The sequence below is a fragment of the Chamaea fasciata genome, unplaced genomic scaffold (assembly GCF_029207755.1).
Source record: "Chamaea fasciata isolate MVZ Bird 193981 ecotype frontalis unplaced genomic scaffold, bChaFas1.0.hap1 SCAF_16, whole genome shotgun sequence".
NCBI lineage: Eukaryota > Metazoa > Chordata > Aves > Passeriformes > Sylviidae > Chamaea > Chamaea fasciata.
Window position 1 is genome coordinate 1,368,649 of NW_027094101.1, and position 26,018 is coordinate 1,394,666.

The 26,018-nt window shown below is 43.2% G+C and overlaps 1 protein-coding gene across 4 annotated transcripts in view; it reads right to left on the bottom strand.

Moving 5' to 3' along the window:
- MRTFB (myocardin related transcription factor B) overlaps nt 1-26,018 on the bottom strand; it is a 65,590-nt gene that overhangs the window by 28,712 nt on the left and 10,860 nt on the right. For 3 of the 4 annotated variants that reach the window (XM_066198187.1, XM_066198184.1, XM_066198185.1), the window contains exon 3: nt 20,330-20,494. In XM_066198187.1, the coding sequence (XP_066054284.1) occupies nt 20,330-20,474 (145 nt within the window). In that variant the 5' untranslated portion in view covers nt 20,475-20,494. Of the gene's footprint in view, nt 1-11,165; nt 11,674-20,329; nt 20,495-26,018 lie in introns of those variants that run through there. The other variant, XM_066198186.1, reaches the window with a different exon arrangement.

The window sequence follows — 26,018 nt, forward strand, 5'->3', positions numbered from 1 at the left end:
CTGCAATGGTGTTTACAGGAAGGCAAAAGAACCGATACGTTCCTTGCTTACAATCAGTAAGGTAAGGAAGCTCAGAGTCAGCCTTAAAACTGTATGGGTAATCCTTTCAAAAGATCTTAAGTAACTTTTACCCGTCCAAAGGATGTGAAAGACAACGTATAAGCAGGCTGGCAAGAGTGCTTGCCAATGCTTTCCAATGTTTTTAGTCCTGAGTAGATTAAAACTTGTCTTTCTTCTGTTCTTCGCTTAAACTGCGCTTTCTTTAACATCACTAGGAGACCGTGACAGCTAGAAAATCATGTCCTGCTCCGGGCAGGAATCTCATCCAGGCTAACAGCTGTATTTGGTCCAAATTCACACCACGGTTAAACGTGGCCTTTGTGAAACACTGAGCAAATGACAGATGGGCCTACCAAATCCTTGTCACAGGTCAGTTTTAAACACAGGCCTCGTTTATTTCAGGCCCCAGGTCTTCAAGCAAAATGATCTGCTCCGACATCAGTGATGTCCACACTGGAGCTGATACATGTCGGGCCAAGTAAATAAACCAGAATTAGTATTTCTTTTTCAGTTCCATTACTGGAAACACAATGGATCAATAAGTGAATGCTGTCAGTATCACAGCAGGTGCAGGCCTGTTCATACTGCTGTGACTCAGATACCAACATTTCATAGGCAGGTAATTAATTAAGAAATAATGCATTTCTGGTGCTATTCCTGATTTCTAATGTTTTTTATGCAGACTTTCTTTTTCACTAAGCTTTCTCACAAAGCCCATTTTGTAGGTGTAGCTGGTTCAGCTGTAACAGCCTAAGCATTGCCAGGGTTGTGCTTTCAATATTGGTAATCACAAGTGGGAAAGAACATTATTATTGAATATATCATACTGAACATTATTTCTAAATATAAATGATGGGAAGCCCTGCTGTTAGTTTAGGAATGTATCTGTGATTTGTGGTTTCAGTTATAGTCAGATATTTGGCTTAAGCTCTGCAGAAAGATTTAAACCTGAGCCATATCCTGATGTGTGAAGCTTTAGCATTTTTTAAGAAAAACATGTAACAAACCATTCTTGTCTCTCATAACATTACCTGTCTGCCCATCGTCTGTTCATCTACACTGGGCACTACAAAGCAATAAGGGAGGATTCTGAAACTGTCCCATCTGTGTCTGGACAAGTCATAAAAACACTGAGAAGACTGAGAAAATGAGAGATACAGAAGATATAGAACATGTAGTTATTCACTTACTAAATAAATATCATGAACTTATATAATAAGGAAAGGACAGCCTGTGGCATGACTAATAGGAAAGCACTGCAGGGGGAATGCTAAAGAAGAGATGACTCACAGTTAGAAAGATGGTATAAGATAATAACTGAAGATTTTGACTCGACCAGAGCAAGGAGGTTAAACAGAAACCAAGCTGGATGGAAACCAGATGTTTGCTTTTGCAACCATCTCCAAAACTAAGGTTGAGAAAGTGTTTCATATCTACACTTTTTAAAAAGATAAATATTGAGCAGTTGAATGCATTATTAAAGAAAATTTTCAAACAGAAAGCAATTGTGAACAAAACCCCTAAATATATTATTTTGTTAAAGTTGGAAAGCTAAAAAGGTTTTGCTGTTCCAAAGAAAATCCATCAAGAAAAAAAGCCAATACTGACATCTCCATAAAAGAGATAAAAGGATCTGGAGGATCTAAAATACTTTCAGCCCCTACAGTGACACAAAGTAAAAAGCAGAGCTGCTTCTAAGGAAGAAATAGTAACACCTGTCTGTGAGCTGTGTACGTTCAGGTAGTCAGGGCACACCTGGGTTACGGGTCGGGGTGGTCACACTACAGCCAGGAGTGACCCTCCACTGCCTCTGTCTTACAGACACGTGTGCATCTTCACACTGCAGGGAACCTGGAGGGGCTCCGAGGGAAGGGAACAATAGGTGAGGTCTGTGAAAAGCTCTGAAGGAAATGGGGACTCACAAGAAGCAGCTCCAAGAACAGCCAGCCCGACAGAAGGATGGGAGTCATGGAAACTACATCACATGTTTTCAATAAGGAAACCTAATGAAATCATCTTCAGAGACAAGGATGAGCCATCTGAGAATTGCACTTACGGCAAGGAATCGCTCATTTATTTCTCTGAGAAACTATCTAGAATAGAATGCAGGTTGGTTTAAATCTAATGCAATAAAAGCTAACACAGACTTTGCTTATCATATACATGGAAATCCTTGGAGCAAGAGATTTCTAGAACAGTAACACACAAAGTGGTAAATCTACTAAAGCTGGATGAGATAAGAGGACACAGCCTAAAAAAAAAATAAAACCACTGAAGCATTACCCAAACACAATATATAGAGATATGGATATATGTTTTACTACTTGTGTTAGTGTGGGTCGGGGTTTGCAATGTTTTCCCTTCTTTTGTTTTTCCCCCTCCCCTTTATTTTAAAGAACCATTTACAGACAAGCCATCATGGAATGTGGGGAAGGGAGAGTATCACAGACAGGAGGTGGAGGTACTACAAAGCCAAGTTCCCCTCGGAATGCTATTTACTCCAACATGGTGTTTTCCAGATGGTTCTTATCAGGGTAAATCCATTCAGCTTGGTGCCAGAGAGTTTACCTTTCACTTCTACACTTTTAAAACCAGGCAGTTACCTATATAACACCTCAAACCACAAGTGATCTCCGAAATGAAGGCACAAAATTAACAAATATTTACATATGTTGATAAACTGTTGATGTTGCTAATGCTGTTCCTCCTATTTAAAGTACACGTGCAAAAGAAGGGCAGTGTTAACACCACTGAGCAAATGTAGTTGCTAAAATACAGTGCAAATATTTTGCACTTCACATTATCTGGCAGGAATCCTCCTTCACACCACTGCAACTCTAAAAATTGTCTGTGAACTACTTCTGAATAATGCACGGAGAGGTCAGACAAATTCCTGCTTTGACTGAGGGAGAAGGGAGGACTTTTTGTTTTTATTTTCAACTAAGCATACGATTTTAACACTTGAACACCAGATGGAGAGATTCCAAAATTTCCATGTGTTTTCTTAAGTCAGTAAAATGATCCTTGAAGCTTGGATAGCCTGTTTAATACTGACAAACCAAAAAAGCATAATCCCTCCTCACAGTAAGAACATCTGGTTATCTGACTCTCAGAGTCAGCAGAAGTCTTGTGACTGCACTGGAGCTAGAGTTTTCTGCCAGCACAAAAGCTGAGTGCCAGAGACCGGTGCTCTCACTCTTCCAGCTCCTTCCAGCGTTAGCACACTGGGGAACGCACGCTTCCCTGAGCCAGGGAAGGGAGAGGATGGTGCCGAGAGGGGAGCTCATCCGTTAACCAACACACTTGGTTCACTGCAAGTGAGTTTCTGTACGGCAGTAACTTCTGTCGGGCCAATGCCCTGCTCTCGCACCTGGAGTCCTGCTCAGGTTCACACACACCGTGCCCCAAAGGGGCCGAGCTGGGGGATACGCAGAGGCAGCAGCTCCTGGGTCTCCTGCTGAAGCGCTGCGAGGGGTGAGAGCACAAGTGCCACAAACAGGCCCTTGAGGGGACACAGCACGTTCTGTCTGAGCCTCGGAGAGGCAGCAAACAGAGCGGGCTGGCCACGGCTCCCTGGGAGTGAAATAAAGGGTATTATTGAATCACCTACAACAAACAGCTTTTATCAGAGCGGAGCAAGTGATTCCTGTTAGGAATCTGTAACGTGCATCCTATAGAAGAGCAGTCTCAAAGGAGTACTACATAATTACAAGCACTGGAATGTAAAGAGTCCAAAAATAAATCGATAGTTGTCCTGCAGGAACAATGTTATCTACACTGATGGACAAGCTTTCACCACTGTCTCTTGCCTTGACAAAAACCAGAGCACATACTATGCACGGTACCAGCACTAATAATTCCACATCTAACATGGTTCATTACATAGCCTATTAATTAAAGATCAAATTTTAATCTTATTAGAGAAGGTGAAACAGCAAACAGTTGTTGCCGTTTCCCAATTACACAGTGGAACCATGGACAAGGGGTCCAGCAGACGCCACACAGTCCTGTCAAATGGCAGCAAGGAGAAAGATTTTTTGAATGTTCTGTATGTAATCATCTCATTGTTCTCTCAAAGCTAAAATCCAAGGGATATTACCTATTTAAACCCTTAAAACTGCAAGTAAAACTGAGAAGATGTAATGTCCAACATTCCTGCATACCCCCTTGGAAATTTCCAAGAGCAGCAGGAACTCCAGCGCAGGCTGCTAGGCTGGCTGCCATGGAAACAGACAGTGCTGGAAACGCGGCCGTTTCCTTTACACGAGAAGCTGTCCCGCTGAAATGCTCCCCGTTTCCTTTACACAAGAAACTGTCCCACTGAAGGGCTCCCCGTTTCCTTTACACGAGAAGCTGTCCCGCTGAAAGGCTCCCCGTTTCCTTTACACGAGAAGCTGTCCCGCTGAAAGGCTCCCCGTTTCCTTTACACGAGAAGCTGTCCCGCTGAAAGGCTCCCCGTTTCCTTTACACGAGAAGCTGTCCCGCTGAAAGGCTCCCCGTTTCCTTTACACGAGAAGCTGTCCCGCTGAAAGGCTCCGTGTCCTGCTGCCCGCAGCTCCTCCGCAGCCGCTGCCCCTCGCGGGCTGAGGCTCCGGCACGGCGGGGGGACACGGGGCTGTCCCCGGGGCAGGGTACCCTTACCTCTGGTCACTGTGTCACCAGCGTTGGCAGGGAGCAGAGCGGAGAAGCCACGGGCCACAGGGGAACCCGGCGGTGACCCGAGCAGCAGCAGGCACAGAACTGCAGAACCTGAGCCCCGAGTGCTCTCCGTGCGCCCTGCACCCCAAAGTTTGTGTTTTCCAAACACTGGAACTTTATGCTAGGTTCATCTTCCAGGGGTAAGTTTTCCTTTCTCCTGAGTTGAGATTGTTGCTCCCTCAACTCTTGTGATGAGCGATTGTACTCTATGTATTAAAAAATGGTTAATCTTTCCCATTAATATTTGTTCTGCAAGTAAAGAATAGTAGAAAGTATATTTTGTACAGTAAGTAGAAGAAAGAGCAGGTGCTATGCAAGATCCATAATTCAGGAAGGTTATGGAATAGGGTGGTTTGCACGTGGCATTACACAGTCCACCAGTGCAAAGTCAGAAATTTGTTAATATAATGTGCACTTCATTTATATGGCATGTCAAAAAAGGAGAAGAGGAAAAACCATGGAAATAGCTACCTTTAATTTGTTGGAAATTATTCTAAGTAAGCTGTATGGAATTTTAAAGATAAAATGCATTTCAGATTGTGGCACTCTCTCCCCATCAGCCTGAAGATGGTAATACAGCACGCTAAAGACTCTCCGTTTAAAAACAAAAATAATTCATCACCCATTCATCCTGTAAAATAGATCAGACATCATCTAATCATGGGTGAATGCCTTCAAAACTTCCATGTATGCCAGGATATAATTTTAAGATGGAACGATTTTACTTAGTTTAACTTTCTTTCGTAAAAAAAAAAACCCAACCCTTACTTGTTATATAACTTTAATGTTCTTTTTTTCATTATCGTATAAGCAATTTTTCTGCTGAGACTATATCCAAAATAATTAAGAAAAGTTGAAGCAGCTGTTTTGCATATTCATTTTAAGCAATTATTCAGTCATACTTCCATTTCGGCTTCGAAATGTACTGTATAAGTGTAAAGCATATGGAGGAGACTACTGAGGGCCATTGCAGATAATCTCTCCAGAATCCCGGAGGGAAGCCCTGCAGGACCTCCAAATCTCAGAGACGATACCACTGTGGTTTAAAGCTTTTCTCTGCAGCCAGTGCTGATGCTCAGGTACGTGCTGCCAGCACTAAGAGATCCACTGAAAGCAGAAAATGAAAACCTAGATGGCAAAAAGAGCTGCATGCAAACTCAACATTTCAAACAAACAGATGAAGTATAACAATATCATTAGCTGAGAGGCTTAAATGACTAGGATATAGGACAATCTGTATTGTATCCTATTGCCATGGAACGTGTTGCTTAGGAACGAGCCAGAACATACACAAGCCTTCAAACAAATTACTGGGATGTCTGCTGGGATGAATAAATATATATATATATATATGCATGGATATGTAAAAAGCAAAATCTATACTTTTCACGATTCTGTTTAAATCTTTAAAATGAGAAAAACCATGACCATCTTGGGTGAGAAGTCTCAATTAACTAAAGCTTCAATTTCCACTTACTGTAAAATTGCATAACAAGGATATCAACAATACCATTTTATAAATCTGCAAGTATTAGACCTCTACTTTTTTAAAAAATAATCTGCATTTCCTCAAACACTACTATGAGCCAAAAAGTGTACTGTCAAGGGACTCATGAAACTTGAGTTTAAATTCTCCATCTGTGATGATGTGGAGCGCATGGCATTGAACGATGACAGGTGATCTCCCCCTCCACTGTCCATGCTGTCCCCAGGCACAGCAAAGAGAACGCACACCCGAGCAGATCCTCCAGCTCAGGAGACGACACAGTAACTCAAACCAGAGGAAGGTGGGTTGGCCCTGAGCTGCCTGACTGCAAACGGGGATGTGAGCAATGCTACTGAGTCAACTCTGCTACAGACAGCTCCAGACTCTGCAGATGCTCAGTGGGTGAGTCCAGCTGATCACAGGGATGGGAAATTGCTGCATTAGGGAGGACCCTGCACTACAGACTGAGGCTCACACGTGTTGTGTTGGATGTGACAGGCAAGATGAATCCCCCGGCAGAGCAGCAAAGCAGCCGGTGCTTTCAGAGTGTGGTTTCATAACTCGGTATGATCTGACACGGCATTGCCAGCGAAAAGCCGATGGTCTGTGCTGCCCCCAAGCCCAGCTGCTGCTTTCCCACTGCACAGGTGCCTCCTGGCAGCTCTGTGCCCCGGCCTGGCAGCACCATGAAGTGCCCTTCAGCAATACCTGCTCACTGATGCCACTCACTCTGGGCTGCTTAACCCCGAATGCCAACACGAGCAAGAGGCTGCCGGTAAGCAGGGGAGGGCTGGATGTGAGTACACCTGGCTCTTAGCAGCAGAAACCCTCTATAATCCTAATCCTAACCTTTTGTCAAAACTTCAAGAAATCTTACTGCTCCCATAGCAAGTTTTTTAAGAGCTCTTGGTTAGCCACCATCATCTTCTAATTGTATACAGATTACATAAAAAATCCAATTAGTACATCGTGGTCTTGGTTTATTGAAGTAGTTAAGCGTGTGTTTATTATAATGGTACTACAATATATTTATTGTTCATTTAGGTGCTACACTGAAGAAGAAAATTCTGTGGAGTAAGTGCTGATTTACTTTTACGACATACAATTATCCCACTGACATTAGAGAGACTGTTTATGGCGGAGTTTAGCACAGCCCCGCAGGATCAGTAGGGAATTTGCAGAGCTTCCTTTATTAACAAAGGAATAACACCTTTTTCACCAGTGTTTTTTCTCATTATCTGTGTCTCAAGAAACATACCTGACGGACTGCCACTGATGAGGGGTCATGAAAACATCTCTAAACACCAGATAACACAACTTAAAGCTTTTTCCTTATAAAAAACTCCAAACCAACCAACCAACCCCAACAAACCAAGAGCAGATTCTTTACCATGCCAGGGCAGTAGAGCAGAGGAGGTCAAGAGTATCACCAGTACTCAACATGCCAGCAATAGCAGGAAGTCTGTTGAATGAACAATTCTCATGCAACATGGATTTGATTGCAAGGGATGAGGGGAAGAAATCCTTCCTGACTACACCTGGTAAACTGTTTCTCAGGCAGCACGAAGACAATTCCAGTGCACACCTGAGAAATCCGCTCATCCCACCCCTGCATCCTGTTTCCAGCACTTGCCATTCTCCAGTTCCTCACAAACCAGTAAATTCAAAATGCCAAACAAACCCCGGAAAGAAATTATGTTTCAAGGTGGAAATAAAATTTCCTTCCTGGCTAATTTTTTTTTAAATTTATTTAGAATAGCCTGCAGGCAGCTGCTAACTTTGAAACTCAGATTATCATATGAAAAACATGGTGCAAACAAACTGGGATCCAACCTCATTTTAAATCCCACCTAAGCACCAGACTGATCTGTTACACCAATTGAATACTGTGTCTCCAAGAGTTCTGCACGGTCATACAAACAATCTGGGGTATAAAACAAGACTTCCTCAGCTCTCTCCAGTGCTGGTGGAAACTTTCCAATCTGCAGTCCCGGTTCCTCATACAGGCACTGTTTGATGACACTGAATCTCCCTTATGCAAGTGTGTGCACATTTTAAGGCTTTTCACTTGCATTTGCCAAATGTTTTGGTTGCTTACTTGACAGAGCGACAAGATGCTGCAGGAGGTACAGTCAATGGTACACGAATTTCTGAAAAAGCTGCTTAGTTGGCACTGTGTGGTTGACCTCACAGTGAAAATATCTTTGTTCCTTGCTCATACAAAAGGTAATTTTGATCAGACAGATAAAAGTATGAACTGTTTTCACAAAAAAGACAATATGCAACAATAGTATCTGAGCTGTTTACAAACAAGTAGGCAGTTAAGAGGATTACCTCCCATGCTACAGGATGCTATAATGTGTATCAATAGCCTCAGCAAAGAAAACAATTCTGCTTTGCAATCTAAACTGCTGAAGTCCTCAATATTAATTTGCTTAAGACAGTGTTGGGGTTTTTGTTGCCATCAAAAATCTCTTTCCTTATAAAGGAAAAAAAGATTTGCACCTCACGGTTCCCTTAAGGTACTCACTGCTGAAAGAAGCACTGTGCTACCTCAGGATTTTTAGATTTATCAAACCTGTGCAAAGTAGCTTATGAAACAAAGGAACCTTTGGAATTACTGGATCTCGACATACTTCACGTGAGAATTCATGTGCCAAAACCAGCCACATCATTTTATGGAAAAAGAAAGGAGGGGAAAAGAGGCGGGCAAAAAACGAGAGACAGAATGGCAAGAGGTAATTTAGAAGATACTGTTACAACTTATGTTTTTAACAAAGTAAAATATGTTACCTGTAGTATTCTTTAAATAGGATCAAACTAACAACTGCAACTGAATTTTAAAAAATCTGTAACATATCTGAACTACGTATTTCATAACGTTATCAACTGGAAATGTGAAGCTCTGTTTTAGTCTCTCTAGATGTAAATCAAGCAGATTTGGAGTGTTTTCAATAATTCATTCTATATACCACAAGGAAGAAAACAATTGTTTTTCTAAGGTTTAGAAGGAGGAAAGGCTGCAAGAGGAGATCCTGCAGTCAAACTCTCAAGAAGAGGTTCATTATTTTAATCATTACGTTGCCAAACTTGGGAGAGATAAAAGGATAAGCAATATTCACTGGGGAAAGTGAAAATGGAGAACAGGTACTGAAACACAGAGAAGGAAGCAAAGCTAGTGATTATGGAAAACAATTATATCTTCTTTTATGCACTGAACAATTTAAGCTCTAAAATATTCACGAATTTAGACTGGCGGAGTGTCCCATAATGGCAGGTTTTTGCTACTCTGACAGACCACCATTACTGTAACGTACATTCTTCCATGCACTTTCTCCATGACTGACATGGGTGAAGAGGCCTGGAGATAATCACTACTGTGGTTCCTCAGGAGCCCACCTACTCTACACCGTGCTGGCTTTTGCCATGTTCTGCTGCCCTTTGTTTCTTGGTACCTCAGCCCAGAGAGGTTTTGTTTCCCAGAGCACCGGCCACTCCTCTGACCCCCTGACCCTCCTCGCCTCCTTCTCCCTGGCTGCTGTCCCCAGAGCCCCAGCAGCAGCAGCAGGGCTTTCACTGGGCTGTTCTGAGCTGGTCCTTTTCCTCAGTCACATCCCCAGCCAGTGCTCTCCTGCCCCAAAGAACCCAGAACTGTTCTGCTCTCAGCCACTGCCACCTGCAGCAACGCTCGAATCAATAACAGACCTCTGGTATCAGTACCCTGCAGAAAAATCGGTGTTTTATCTAGTTCTAACTTAAAGCTGAGCAGTGGGGTTTTTAAACTAACCTGTCAGGTACTGAATTTAACACTGGTTATGGGCTATTCTTTTGGCCATTTTAAACATTATTAAGGTCCCAATTAAAAAAAAAAAAAAGAACAAAACCCCCAAACAAACCCAGCATTTAAATTCTGAGAAAGGCAGGATCTCATATGTAACTCTTGCCACCACACCAAGGGAGAAATCCCTGAATCACCAGACAATTCAGAGATATCTGGAGGAAAAGCCAAGGCAGAGGGCAGTTAAAGGAAAGCAGGAATTTTGTCTACTACAAATACAGTTTGTGTCCTATTGATTAAGAAGCTGGAGTTGAGCCCAGAGCTGCAGGAGCCCGTGTGTCAACTCCCAGCAGTGTCAGACCTCCAGAGATCTTCACCCGGGCCAGCTGGGGGAATCCTGCCCGCCAGGAGTAAAACAATTTCCCTGCCTCAGCAGCATCAGTGCCTCAGCCTGACCAAGATTACTTTAAATGAATCTCGTACAGTTCAATTTGTCAGCTTTCAATGACGTCCCAAATATTCTCAGACGATTGCTATTTCAGAAACGAATGCCTGCACATTTTATCAATTTAGTGCCCAGTCGAAATCCAGTCATTTAAAAAGACAGAACGTGGTTTGAAAAGCACACGTCTCAAAACCAGAATCAAGTCTGATTTAAAGGATGAGGGGAGAAGGGGATTCCAAAGAAAGAAAAGAGCTGAGAAAAGCAGTGTTGAAAACGAGGTAGCAATATGTCTAATACTAAAGGTTTGTGGGGTTTTATTTTGACATGCCATATTTAATGATGTTTATTTCATGGTATTTATTTCAATAGTGACATTTTGAAGCACTTTGTGCAATATTTACAGGACAATTTCAGAGTCCTTCATTAATTCAGCACTGAACGATACTCTGAAAAGATTACTTGATCGCTCATTTTTCTTCATACAGTTCCTATCAAGCTATCATCATCGTTATTTTACTAGTCTCAGGAAAAATTTAAATTCAGCTTTTAGAGTGGGTTTTTTTTTTCAGAGGGAAAACAATACCTCGTTTAACGTACAAAAACTCTTCGAGACCCACAGCATTACATCGGACATGCTGGTGAACTGAATGCGCCCAGCACTTGTGCATTCTCTGTCCCCCAACCAGCAAGTGACTGACCTTCCTTGAGACTTTTCTGGCTGTTCACCTCAAGGCATTCCTTCTCCTTCAGCGGCTTAAGATCTCCCGCAGGTAAGATCTCGGAAAAGCCCTGCTGCTGTTTCTTGGAGCTATCGATCATGGTGGGAATCCTTTAGAATGGCAACATCCAGCAGGGAAGAAGCGCAGGCCGCGGTGGGCAGCGGCGCGGTGCGGTCCGCACGGGGCCCGGCGCCGGCTCCTACGGCAGCGGCCCCGGCGCCGCCGTGCCGACCATGGCGCTGTCCCTGGCGGCTCGGCCCGCCCCGGTTCTGCTTTCCTCGGCTCGGCTCGGCTCTGCTCGGCTCAGCTCTGCTCGGCTCAGCCCGCCCCGGCTCGGCTCTCCTCGGCTCTGCTCTGCTCGGCTCAGCCCGCCCCGGCTCGGCTCGGCTCTGCTCAGCCCGCCCCGGCTCAGCCCGCCCCGGCCCGGCCCGGCTCGGCTCCGCTCGGCTGGCTGTGCCCGCCCCGAGCCCGCAGCCGTCTCCCGGCGCGGGCACCGAGCATGTGAAGCCCAACTCCCAAGGCCCGCCTCTCCTCGCAGACAGACACTCCCCCGGGCCTTTGGTTACGCTCGCTTCCTCCGCACATCGGCGTTCCGATCTGCAGCCCGGTGGTCAATCATCTGACAACGAATGAGTCAAGCGGTTAAAAATAAATCCAGCAGTTGCTGGAGCAGCGTTCGCTGATACCTCTGACAAACTACCGCGGAGGGCTCTCTCCCTTTCCCCCCTTCCTCCTCCCTGCCCCCGCTCCTCGGAACACTGCTGCGGGCAGCAGAAATACTTCATCTTCGCCTGGCCGGCACATTCGTTACTCATTAAGTTCCACCGGTAAACAAAGCTGCACGGCGGCGTTTGAAAAAGTTACGTTAAGGAGCCTTCCCACCCACCCGACCCCAGGTCTGGTTCCAGAGACATTTATCTAGCAGAGGTAACTGGAAAACCAGTGATTATTATTTCCACGCCTTTCCCTGCGGTGTGAGAGACTGCGTTCCTTGTTGTAAATATCTAAACCCCGAGTATTTTATTATTTTCCTTCTCGCATTAGTTACACATCTCATTATTCCCAGCAGTTTCAGGAGTATTTCCTCCCACAGCTTCTGATCTGCCATTCTCTGCAGCATATCCCATTTATCTTACATGAGTCATCAGCTTCAGTGTCAACCTGGAAGATTTCAGGGAAATGGATCCCCTTCTAATTACCTGGCATTGGCCATGAGGGAACAGCAGAGTCTGCCTTTAATTTCCTGTACTTAGAGAAAATAAACTATACATAATGTTAGAGAGCCTCTACATGTCAACCAGGAACTCTGGCAGGTGTATTTTCCCTTCCCTTTGGCCTGAAAGTGCTCTCATTGCGCACATTTTCCGCACTTCTACTTTGTATTTTAAATCTTTCAACCTGAAATCATAAAGGACATCTCCATTCATATAAAAAAGTTTCACTTCCACAGAATCAGATTTGAAAATATCTATTTACATTCAGACACAGAATTTCTAAAAGTGGAAACTTGAAAAAAAAAAAAAAAAAAAAAAAAAAAAGGAACCCCATCTTTTCCTCTTTGGATCTTTCCACAAGAAAAGCCCTGGGCACTGACTCTTCACCTTGACAGGGCACTGCCAGGACAGGCGATCCCCAGGGTGTGAAGCCGCCTGACCCCGGCAGCAGATCTGGACGCCCGTCCCTGTTTGCCTGCTGCTGGGAGAAGGGAGACCCGGATCTGCTCAGAACGGCAGCCTCAGCTGAGCTCACCAGGCTTTAGACACCTCTGGACATGTCAGGAGCTGACAGTACAGGCAAAAAACTCTTTGCAGCATGAATGGTTTGAGGCCGTTTGCCCCGCCTAAAAATCAGTTGTCTGAATTTCATGTGTATAAAAATTATCACCTTAAATTCTGCTTAAATACAAGATAGAGACTATTCCAATATTATAGATTATTCCAACACATTTGCCTTTGCAGCGATTTTTACTGAACACAAGGAAAAAAATACTGTGGAAAAGCTCCTTCAGAAATCAAATTAACTTCCTCACTGCCTGCAGCTGAACACTCACTGTGCACAAGAAACAAAATTACTGTTGAGAAACTCCACACATTCAGAAAACAAAAACTCAGACAAGCAGAATACAAACACATACTGCTTAAACCTAAACACACCTTAAACTCTGACACAGTCAATAAACAGAGTCTTACACACTTGCTGACATAACAGATTATAACTCCACATTTTTCTTGTACCAAGAGAGAAGTTAATTGTTTGGGTGGATGAATTATATTCTAACGGTGTAACAAAATGTAACAGCAGAAGTTGTTTTATGGAAAGGGTACAGTGCACTTCACACACTCCGAACTGACTCCCCAATGATTCAGAGACCAGAGTATTTTGAAATTTTAAAAGTTCCATGCTCTAATGAGGAAGTGTGTAATTAAAGAACTGAGAGCAAGACATTTGCTTTCAAACACCGTATTTCTGAGGGATCTTCTATCCATTCCTATCCGTTCATAGCGCGTTGTATAAATTGAGAGTGCCCAGTGCACACGTGAAAGCTGATCCCAGGAACAGCAGCTGGGTGGGAGCAGTCCAAGCCTCCAGCAGCATTTCTCTGGTTCAGAAGGATGAGTTTAGGTAGGACTTTGTGCTATCCACTCCTCCCCACAGCAGATCAATGTGCTTATGCTTCAGCTATCTGGAGTTACACCTCGTGTTTTGCTTCAATGTCACCTCTCAGTTCAATACTAGCTTAACACAGAGATGAAAATTTTAAAAGACCTTCAAGAAATCTGATCAAAATCTCAACAGTAACGTGCAAAATCTTTAGTAAGAAAAGCAGGAATCGCAGAATTCATGAAAAATAATGAGGAAATTCTTGTACAGACTAGGAGAGATGAATGGTCAAAATGATGCCGTGTATTTTTCACGTAACCAAATATTGTCGTTGCCAACAAATACTATACAACAGGGAATCCTACACAATATGGAATCAGTGCTTGTTCCCTCCATTCTTCTGCAACACAGACTTCTACGTGTCGTGCCAACCTTCAGCCTACAGCAGAAGCGTTATTTAAGAAGTGGAAGTGTGTAGCAGATATTGACCAAAATCCCAGAGCACAGGAGGAAGCAGTGCAGCCCCGGGCACCTCCCCAGCGGCGGCCTGTCTGCCCCCACAAGAGAGCCTTTATGTGCTGAGTGACATCACTGACTGGGAGCCGCTTCCCAGCCTTATTAAACATCAAGTAACTAAGCAACAATTGCTTTAACAGTGCATTCCAACTCTTCACATCATATGGAACTCATTCCTTTGCAATCCCATCGAAAAGAGAAACAAAACCAAACCAAATGCCCTCGGGTGTTTAAACTCTTTCACTAGCACAATAACATTTTCAAGTGGGGGGGAAAAAAGCCTAATTACTCAAATATCTATTTCACCTTGGCTTTACATACACCTTGATGAATATCTTTGGTGCTTTATATTGTGTTAGGATAATCTAGTTCTTGATTGTGGTGTAATAATTTCTTCACATAGGACAATAGCGCTCTGACTACACGAACGAAAGCATCAGTTTACATAATCCCTATTAAAATTTATTCTATCACTTCTATAAACATTAAGAACATTACTTCAAATTATGAATGAAGGGGATTTGTTTCAGGGGAGTTCTGTTCTGCCTATATTCTCCACCATTGTGGCAACAAAGACCCGAACAACACAAATAATGGTCACCATCCACCTCAGTCACCCTTCCCAGAAAAATTACACTTACAAACACTAACAGTGATGTCAAATTTATAAGTCTGCATGTTCTACTTCTCCCACTAAAACCCACACAAATTCCCTTTACGGGAGAACATATGTTGGCAGTGTTCACCGCTTAAATGAAAACTACCTTCCATTTGGTCTTGCCCATATACACACCTAAATTAATAAATATCTTTAAAATGCGTAGATAAAGTACATAAAATATGCATTTTTGTATATGTTTAACTAAACAGATCTACATTTAACTGCACATCTATATATCCTGTAGTGGACAGTATTTAGTCATCCACTGTGCTACCTCTGATTTGCAAAAGGTGCCTAAAGTAAGTGCTGCACACCGATTCCCAGTTCTGTTTGCTCCATGTAGTGGCTCTGTCACACGCTGACACTTCAACGACAACAGTGCAGTTAGGACTCAGTTCTAACAACTTAAAGCAATTACACGATGGAATTTAAAATTAACATTCTTTTCTAGCTATGCATTTAGTTATGCACAAAGAATTTCAAGAAAGAAGGTCAGAGTAAGATTTGAGTAAGTTTGATCAAGGGATCTCTTTAAAGGAAAACATGCTTTCTGTATCTCCTGTAATCACTCAAATGCCAGGCCCTCAAACAGGATTTCATATATACCAGATGCCTTCAATTGAGTCAGTCACAGGTCATGTCTCCTGTGTTAATCTCTTCACAATAAGCAGATAATTAAAAAAAAATAATATCTATAAATCAAACTAAAATGATGGAATGTTTGTTTAGAAGTTTACCAAATGGAATGACCCTGCTGGAATTCTTTCATGTAGCCTGTGAAAATGTCAGAATATATTCCATTTAAGAGGTCACAGTCCCTAGAGATCTCTGAGTTTTGGCTTGTATGTCTTTTCACATGCTTTAATATTTGAAAATTGTTCCTTGTAGACACTGACTGATGGCCTGGGAATGCTAGGATTGTGGGAACTGGCAGTACCAATGACAAAGACAGACTTACTGGGAAATCAGTACCTACTCAGTCCGCGCTCTCCTCCCGGAACAGATAGGATGACATTCAGATATTTACAGGGAGACCAAGGGACATTTGTTTTTTCTACTGAAAAACCCAAACAAAACCCCCAAAACAAACTCCCCAAGAAACCAGAGCACTCCCAAAAACCCCAAAGCACAGAGACAAATATCTATCAATTACAATATGCCGTGTGTTCTTAGCAAAGATTATTCAGTAGAATATTTGCACTGGATGTTCCATGGGCCATGAAAACCTTAATGGAAAGACAAAGCCCAGAATCACTGAGACTGGCACTGAGGTCCCCTGGCCCAAGCCCTGCTGGAGCAGGGTCAGCTGGACCAGGCTTGCCCAGGACACTGCCCAGTCTGATTTTTAGTATTTCCATGGGTGGAGATTCCACAGCCTCTCTGGGCCACCACTATACACACACACACATTATTTATGCATTACATTATAAATGCACACACACATTTCTGCTGTAAACTTACAGAAATTGTGCACTTCTTTATCTAGACAGATCTTTCAGGATACACTTCCTTTGAGGTTTGGTTTTTGGGGGATTTTTATGTTTGGTTTGCTGATGTTATTGGTGGTGGTGGTGCTGTTAATCAGAATATCTGCATGCTGTTTTCCAGATCTCACTACTTTCAGCTTAGTGATTATGAAAACAGTGAATTTAAGAGGACATTTTCAATTCTATTCCCTGCCAAGCTATTACTTTAACCAGAACTAAGGTTTGTTTGTTGTTCTCTAGTCTTTCCACTAGCCATCTTTTCTACACTGAGTCTCTCCCAGCTCTCTCAAGAAAATAAATTTTAAGCACAGTGACCTACCTACATATCATCACAAGAGGAAAAAACACACCTAATCACTGATCTTAGAGGAGTGGAAGTAAAAACTGCCATACAAAGATACAAGGAGGATGTCCCAAATCTCACCTGATTCCCTATTATCAATTTTGTAGTTCAAAGCTATTAATTGCACAGAGGATTGAGAATTTGTTCAGGAGCCATAAAACTATGCCAAGAATGCACATTACCAGAGCTACATACTGAGGGAGTGGAAGATAAGAGATAACAGGCAAACTAATATACCACAACTCTTTAGATGCCAGAAAAAAAATCCCTTGGATCATCAAATTTATTTAAGTAATACCATTAGGTTAAGTGAGATGTGGATTTAATTCAGTTATTTTAAGAACTATGCCTCCCAGCTGACTGGACTGGTCCCTTAGGAGGACTCAATACACACCATTTGGAGTATTTGTTTTTGTTTGGGTTTGTGTGGGGTTTTGTGTGGATGTGGGTGTGTGTGTTCCATCTTCCCCTGAATTCCCCACAGCTCCCCACAACCTCTCCAGCTCCATGGGAAGCTGCAATTCCCACCTGACCTTTGGTGCCTGCGGGTCTCTGCTCCTGAGTGTCCCTGTTCTTACACAGCCAGGAGCATTGCTTTCTTTGGGCTCCTTTCTCCTAATTGAGATTTTACCAGTCTTGCTTTTAATTTAAGATGTTCACTGTCCCAAGGCTTTTTTTCCTACAAAACATCCAGGACTCTTGGTTCTTCTCTCAATTAGCCCAGTTCTGCTGGAGAGCATCTGCTGCCAGCCATGGGAGGCACAGCACCACGTTCTCTACCTTCCTCCAGTTCATGACGTACAACCCCAAAGGGAAAGAGAGGCAATCCCATTCCTACAAGCAGAAGCAATCCCATTCCTACACGGAGAAGCAATCCCATTCCTATGCTGGCTGTGAGTTTGGAGGAGCAGACACCCGGCAGCCCCCGCTGCCTGGAACAGAACTGCACCTCCACTCCCCACAAAGGGCAGGGAACGGGCACACTGCCCTTCTGACAGGATTTATGGCCAAAATGCAGAGCTGAAGGGCAGTCAATGGCCTGGACAGGTGCCAGCCACTTAGCCACCCATTTACAAGAATATAACCTGTGGATGACAACTGCACAAGAGCAACTCACGTGTCACTTTTTCAGAAATTAGTAGCCACTGTCACAAGAGTGTGGCACAATGAAAGAGTCAAGGAAGTCACTACAGAGCCAAGAGAGGTTGCTGTAAAACACAGGCTGGGAGCTTTCTATTTCCATGTACCTTGAAATAATGATTGCACGGCTCCTCACACCAATCCTTCACAGCTCCCTCTTCCAGCCCAAGTGGCATGCTCACCAGTTCTGGAAAAGTACTAATTCAGCATGCAAAAACCTCTGGTCATGCACTGCTTCCTTTTTTTTTGATGGTATCTACATGTGCAGTCCCTTCCCATCATTTGGCTCTGAAACAGCAGGTTATAAAGCTGCAGGCAGCATCATTCCCATCCACCCTCCTGCTGTCAGCAGCCGACAGCCTATCCTTCCCTCCCTTGCCACCTCCTGGCTCTCAGACAGCAGCTCGTGAAACCGCGGTACGGTGTGTGGGCAGCACATTGTTCTGACTGGTACTTGGGCTGTGCCACGCTGCTGCTACTCTTGTCAGCCTTCCTTCACCACAGCACAACTCAACAGCCAGGCATCAGTCTCCTCTCCTGCTTCCAGAGAGCCTCATCCATGTCACCTTTCCCCAGGACACAGCATCCTGCATGACCCAACGTGGCATCCTTCAGGCAGGGATGCAAACACAGAACTCCATGGATGTGTGCAGCCCCACTGCTCACGAGAGGGGCTGCACACGCCTGGCTGTCATGAGACTGCCACAACCACAGACACATCTCTGTCATCACCCAGGAGGTGACAAGTGTGAAGAGCAGAACCAATGAAATAGAAACTTTTTAGCAAGTGGAGCAAGAGTTGGCCCCCAGAGAAGAGGCACGATAAACCACTGCAATACACAGGGCACAGGCTTACAGATCAATGCACTGGATGGACTGACCCATTCTCCACAAAGATGCAGACTAATGAGAACCTGAAATTAGTTTCATTAGCAATACAGTACTGCCCACAGCCGTGAACTTGAACACAGCTCACACGAAATAGGAGAACCTTACAATTGTGACGGCCCAGGAGAGCAACATACGACATCCACCTCCCAAAATTACCCATTTGTCTTTGTTCAGGGAGTAAATACCTGCATGTAATAAGTGACTAGAAAATCTTAAGCTCCTAATGCACTCCAACTGTTTTGTTATTGATCCTCTGCTGGAAGTTAAAACCTCTTTGACAGAGCTGGCACAGCATATAAATGTTCCTTTGTAAACTCAAGGGACAATAATTCCACTGGGGCTTAAGCTAACCATGAGAATTTGCAGCAAACCCACCGAGCTCTGCCCACCCAAACTCGAACGCCTGCTTTGCTCTGTGACTGGGATCTCTGGGACAGAGGGCAGGGGAGAGGAGGAAAATGTGAAAAATGAGAAGGTAGTAACAGCTCCAGTGACTGCTGGCTCACCAGGCATGCTGTGATTACCTCCACGGTAAACAAACCAAACCAGAGCAGAAGCCTTCTACCCTTGCAGTGACATTGGAAAAGCTGCAAACACCGTTTCTGTACTAACTTGTGCAAGTCAGCTTAACAACACTAGAACAGTTCAGCCTCATACTGGACAGCTGCCAAAAGACTCCTTCAAGTAAACAAAAGGTTTAAAGGATCACTACCAAAGCTCACAGTAAGCATCATGCTTCCTGCATAAAAATATCCTACCAAAAAATACCCCTAAACATTTCAGAATTTTCTAAGTGCCACTGTATTTCTGTGAACTGCAATCTCTTATGCTTACAGACTTTATAAAAGAGTGACACGCTAAAATACTCTTGCAAATATCCACTTTTTGGTAAAAAGTAAAAATATTACATTATTAAAATTACTTTTAATTAGAATCCATCAAGTTCAAAGTTCACTTCTACAAATTTTCTTCTGATTTTCATCATTTCTACAAAAAAAAAGTTTCTAACCAAATTAACCAAAATTACCTAATTTGAACTTATAGATGAACAATAGTTCGGCTGCTCTGGAGGTCTGACAGGACACAAGATACCCACCTCATCCATTTCGGTTTTACAGGAAATGAAGAAAAAACCCCAAATTTTCCAAAAGCATTTTAGATAGAACTCAAAACATTAATTATCTATTATTTATGCAGGGGAAAAAAAAAAAAAAACAACAAAAAAACCAACCACCCCCCATTGTTGAAAATGATCCCTTTTTGTCTGACAACAATACGACCCTGAAAAACATTCCATCAACACTCGCAGCGTACACCAGGGTCGTTTTAAACCGACTTGAAGATCTCCTGAAGCCCGCGGCGTGTCCCAGGGCGGCCGGGATGCGCGCTGGCGGCTGAAGCTCCAGCACAGCCTTTCCCCCACCGCGCAGCCCGGGGCGTGGCGGGCGCGGACGGTCCCCGCGGTCGGTCCCTCCCTCCGTCCCTCGGTCCGTCCGTCACTCACCATTCTTGCGCTCGGTGAGCGGCGGCAGGCAGGGGCTGGGCTGCAGCGACAGCTCCCGCAGTTCGTGCGCCACGGCCTCGCTGTGCGGGCTGGGCGCCAGGCGCGCCGGGGGCCCGGGCTCGTCCTCGCCGTCCGCCGGCTCCATCGTGCGCTGCCCTCGGCGCTCTGCGGAAACAACGCGCCCGCGGTCACTCTCTGCTCCGGCAGCACCGGCAGACGCTGCGCACACCGCTCCGCCCTCACCTCTGGGCTTCGGGCAGCTCCTTCGCACGCAAAATTCGGCCCCAGAGTTCTGGACGCTACCTACTCATTTCCCGCTAATATGCCGGGTTGGGGAAAATATTACGGGTCAGGGCAGGGGCTCGGAGGCAATTTACCAGAGTGTAAAGTGTGCAGAGTGTCCTGCAGGACACTGACACAAACGTCACCCAGCGTTAACCCTCATGGTGGATGTCCAGAAGCTCCCGTGCCCCCACCCCATCCCTTTTTTCCAACAGCTTCTACTACAGAATGCTGAATTCATACACTGCGCGAACATACAAATGGCTTTTAACATCTTGAAGCGCTGCACAGCTTTTCCTTCAGCTCCCAAATCGACGGCAGGACTCATTCAGGGCTTCACACCACCAGAGGACTCCATTAGAACTAGTTAATCCTCAGGCTCTCCAGCAGGGATGGCTTTTGGCCACGAATATTGGTTAAAATTAATTTTACTGCACACTAGCTACTTATTGAATAGTTGAATAAAAGTCCCAATTTACTATTTCCTTCCTTTCTACCATTAGGGGAGAACTTAATCTACAGTTAGGAGAGACAGAAGTGTGAATTCCTGGCACAGGCTTTTTATGCCTCACAGAACTATCAAGTCATTAAAGTTGAAATAAATCAATATGGACTTCATTGAAGTGCTATCCCTGGATTCTTGGAAACTTGAATGATATGAAAGATTAACCACTCAGAAAGATCCACAAAAATGAAGAAATGTCGTATTATTGTGAGATTTTTTTGTTAATGTTTAATTATTTTTTAATAATTTTTTGCCCTACTCGGCCTTAAACTTCAAATATTCTGAGTATAAACACCATGCGTTGGGGTGTGCATTCAGAATTTTTAAAACGCAATATAAGTTTCAATGATGAGTATCAAAATGTTTCAAGTGTTAGCATGATATTCAAAAAACCAAGATGACAAAAAATTTATCATGACCACCAAAGAATGGCCTACGCTACAAAAGGGTAGAGAATCATGTTCTGAAAGTGTGAATTGAAAAATAAGAAATATAAGCAAGTACTGCTTGATATGCACCTAAATAGAACAATTATCGTGGTTAAGTGCATATTTTTCATTATTTTCCCTAGTTACCAACTGGTGCTTTCACATTAAATGAAGACACATTAACTTACTGTTATGCAAGATTTTTTTTCTTTGTTCTTAGCTTTTAGAAGCATAATTTACTCAGCTCTCACTCGATTTCCTGACATTACACTCTCCTCCAACTCCCACTCACCCATACAAATTAAGTACATTATTAACCAAGCAGATCTCTTCAGAGCAGAATTTAAGTAAAAATTTCACTGCTTATCTGTTCATATTCACAGCGTTTTATCCACAATTTACTAGTTATGGGTTGCCTTGGAGTCACTTTTCAAAGAGATTAAACCACGTGAGCTGTATTCATGCTTTCAAACCAGATGAAATTAATAGAAACACCTTCTTATACAAAAGGCTTCGCATTTGTTATGCTGCAGATTAGCTTTGACTAATTTTTTCCCATGACAGAGAAGCAAACATCATGCTTTGCATGAAACCAGCTTGACTTTCACCATTTCTACAATGCACTGTGGAATTGGTAACGCGTCCATCCATCTCTTAAATTTTGTTTCAGGAATGTAGAGAAATGTGGGTTTATTGTCCAGATCCAACTGAGAGCACAGCATGCAATTAAATGATGTTGATTGCAGCACAGCAGCACAACTCAAAACAAGTTTGACTTCCCACACAAAATGTGCCTGATCTATGGCTTTATGAACATTAACAGATCAGGTTGGGAGGGACCTTCTGGAGGTCATGCAGTCCATCCCCCCGTCCCATGGGACTACCAGCTCTCAGGAACTTGCCTTGTCAGCTTGTGAAAACCTCCGAAGCAGCTGATTTCACCGCCTCTGGGTAACCTCACTGTGAATGCTTTGCCCACCCTCTTCACACAGAATTTCTTTGCCTGCTGATCATGACTCTCAGGTCCCCATTTTCACTGTGGTTTCATACAGTACATAAATGTCATCATTGGGAAACCTCTAAATCCAAAGTTCTCCAGTGCAGAACTCTAACCCTAATTTTAAACTCTCCAATTCACAGTAAAGTCCCAGATATTGCACTTCCCTTTTCCTAAATCTTTTAGATAGGCTGCTAAAAACCCAGGTATGTTCTCAAACGAACCTTTAACACTAGAACAATCCTACGGCTATGCTGCTACATAATCTTTGAACAAAAGACACTCTAGAATTCCCAGAAAGTCTAAATTCCTCAAATTTTTTACTCATATCTCGAATTACGTTTTGCTCTCATTTCTTTTCATTATTGCTAATGGACTACCGCTGTATCAGACTACAGAAATATTTCTAAGCTAAGAACAACAAATCCTCTTAACCTTCCCCAAAAAGGAAAACACACATCCCCACCCAAAATTTACATGGGTTTTTTTGTAGGGGGGAAAAAAAAAGTCAGTGACCTACACCATGAACATCTGGCTTAGACACACTCGGATCCTTACAGCTCCTTACTGAATCAACGAACAGAACTTCTAAAAAGTATTATAAAGATGGCAAATTGAAGACTTGCAATAATAAAATCTAAACAATTAATATGATTCTTATCTCTTGTTCTATTAGAATCTAATAAAGAATTCATTCAGCTGTTCAACTTTTTGAAGACAACTCCTGAACTTGGCATCCATGAAATTACTAGTTTGTCTTTGGCATAAGGTTTTCCTTATCGATTGACAAACTAATTTGGAAACTTAAAAATAACTTTTATAAGTATCTTTCCCAACAAAAAGAAATAAATTGTGAAAACAGACATCTGCAAACATCTCTGTAAACATCTTTTTACACTGCTGCATGTACGATAATAAACCATTACCATTTTCTAGCACACCCACTTTAACTGCTCCAGATGAATACAACTGCTTCAGTCGTTTACTTGTCATCAGGTGCAGGCTACAACCAGCAAGCAGCATTTACTTCACACAAAACTCAACGAAAGATATGCAGAATGTCTCCCATCTGTTTTCAGTCTTCAAAAGCCATTTCATTCTGATGTTTCTAATATAACCAATTGTTTGTACATCAACAGTCCAAACCTGAAAATGAGTAGTAGGAAACATTTGTTCATCTTGTTTAAAATCAAACCCTGTACAATAAACACTTTATCCAGCAACCATGTGCAAAACTGAGAAACATCTGATTTAGAATGTAAAGCCCATGATACTCTCCCATCTTATATTAAAGATAACAATTTGCGTCCCCTTTCTCATTTGTTTGAAGCCTCCTCAATCCTGAAGAATTATTTCAGATTTGCCATCTGCATTTACAGATGGCAACCATTACATGTGTAACCCCTGAATTGAAGCAGACCTATACACAAAGTATATTAATAACATAACTGAAACTCAACAGTAAAAACATGTACAGGAAAAATACAATTTTAAAATATCCTTTCTATTAAAGTTTCAATATTCTACTTAGCATAATCCAAGAAAGCACCTTTTATACCAGACTGATCTGACAAAAATCAGTTGTCCCTCCAGGGGTTCCCACTCCCTTCCCTGAAACTAAGACACCTCAAGTTAAAGTTGCGTGAGCCATTGCTCTGCTAGGTATGAAAACCATCTCTGCTTATGAGCTCGTAAAGCATAATACCAATTGATTTCCAGAAACTAAAAATAAAATTACTCAATTGTTCCAACAGTCCTCAATTATTACAGGTAGCTGGTTTGGGGTTTTTTTTTTTGTGGGTTTTTTTTGTTTGTTTGTTTGTTTTTTTTTTTTTTGTCTTAACATGGAATTCAGCAAAATGTTCAATAGTAGTAAAGTGAAAACTAGAAAAAATTATTTTCCTACTTAGCCTTTAGAATACATTATCAAAATAGAATCTGCACCAGCACTGCTAGGAGGCTTCAGTTCACATTTCCCTGACAAGTACATAGGAACAGTGTTCCAGCACTGGCAAACCAGAACTCCTGTACAATGTATGAACCTTATGTAAGTGTTCTCACAGATTGTAGGTGGTTGCTATCTTCTTAACTGCTGAAGACAAACGCTCCTTTTATTTTTAAACATTTTATCTTCAAAAGACAAAATGTATTTCCTTGGAAAAATCTTCTAAGGGGGGGAAATACATATTTCCCTGCTACTTGAGACACCAGAACTGGTATTTTTTTTGGCACAAGCTCTGAAACTGGGATGACACTTCAGTAGTAAATCAGCTTTTATTTTAGTAATCTGCTGGAAAATAACGGTTCAAGACAATGCATTCAAGCTTTGGCCAAGTCAACTGGCTGATGTTAACTGCTCACTCACACCTGCAAGGAACCTGGGTCACTGTACCCAGTACAGTATTGAACTGAATTAAAGTCGTCAGATGTTAGCAGTACCAGCTCCAGGATTTACAGAATCATGGTGTGAACATGAGCACTCAGCTTCTCCATTTATAAAATTCAGTAAAATTTAAAACTCTAGCAGTTTGTAATAGACCAGAATCTTTAGTGGAGAGAATACTCGAAATGTAAAATGTACCTTTTTCTTCAATGCATCAGAAAACACTAAAAACGATCCTTTGTAAGTGTGAGATCCAGCAGGTTAACCAACAGCTGCCAAGGCAGGCCATTGCATTGAAGCTTTTTAGTCTCCCTGTCAGGGCCTGGAAAGGCTTGGAGATCTGTGCAGTGGGAGCAATGATTTCTGACATTGAGGCCAATAAGCACTTTGGGGGCTGTTACAGTTGTAAATATTCCTTCTGTTTGAGCAGTGGGCATTAATGATTTGTACCTGAGGGAATGTGAGAAGTCACACTCTGAGACTGACTTGGCAATTCCCCTTCCCCTCTCATGAAGAAGGGCAAGGACTGTGCTTTCAGAACGCAGCCGACCCTACCGGTGCCTACACAAGCCTACAGCAAACCTCCTTCCTAGGCCACAGACTACTTCAGCCCAGTGGTCAGACCCTTGGAATGCTCAGCCCCTCCTTTCTTCCACGGATCAACACACACAGGCTCGAACATAAACAAAGTAGTCGGGAACGCTGAGCTCACTGAACAATCCGGGAACTGGAGCTCCGGGAGCCACTTCCCGGAGACAAGCCCTGGGGATGGAACACCCACTCCGCGGAGAGGAAGAGACACAGGGTTTTAAAGGATGGCTCCTCTCCACATGCTGCCTATCAGCAAGGGGTAAAGAGAAATACAAAAACCAAATCGTGGGCTTGGCTGCAGTCTGCACCTCCACCAGCTCCTGGAGCAACACGGAAGAGAAGCTGTGCTCCTCTGGGCCCAGCCGCAGCAGCTGCCGGAGCGCAGAAACGCAGCGAGGGCTGTGGGGGCAGGAGCCTCCATCAAGCCTCACCTCTGCTGTGCTGACACCCTTCCTACAGACACCATCTTCCTGCAGCAGCTGACCTGGGACATGAAAACTGAC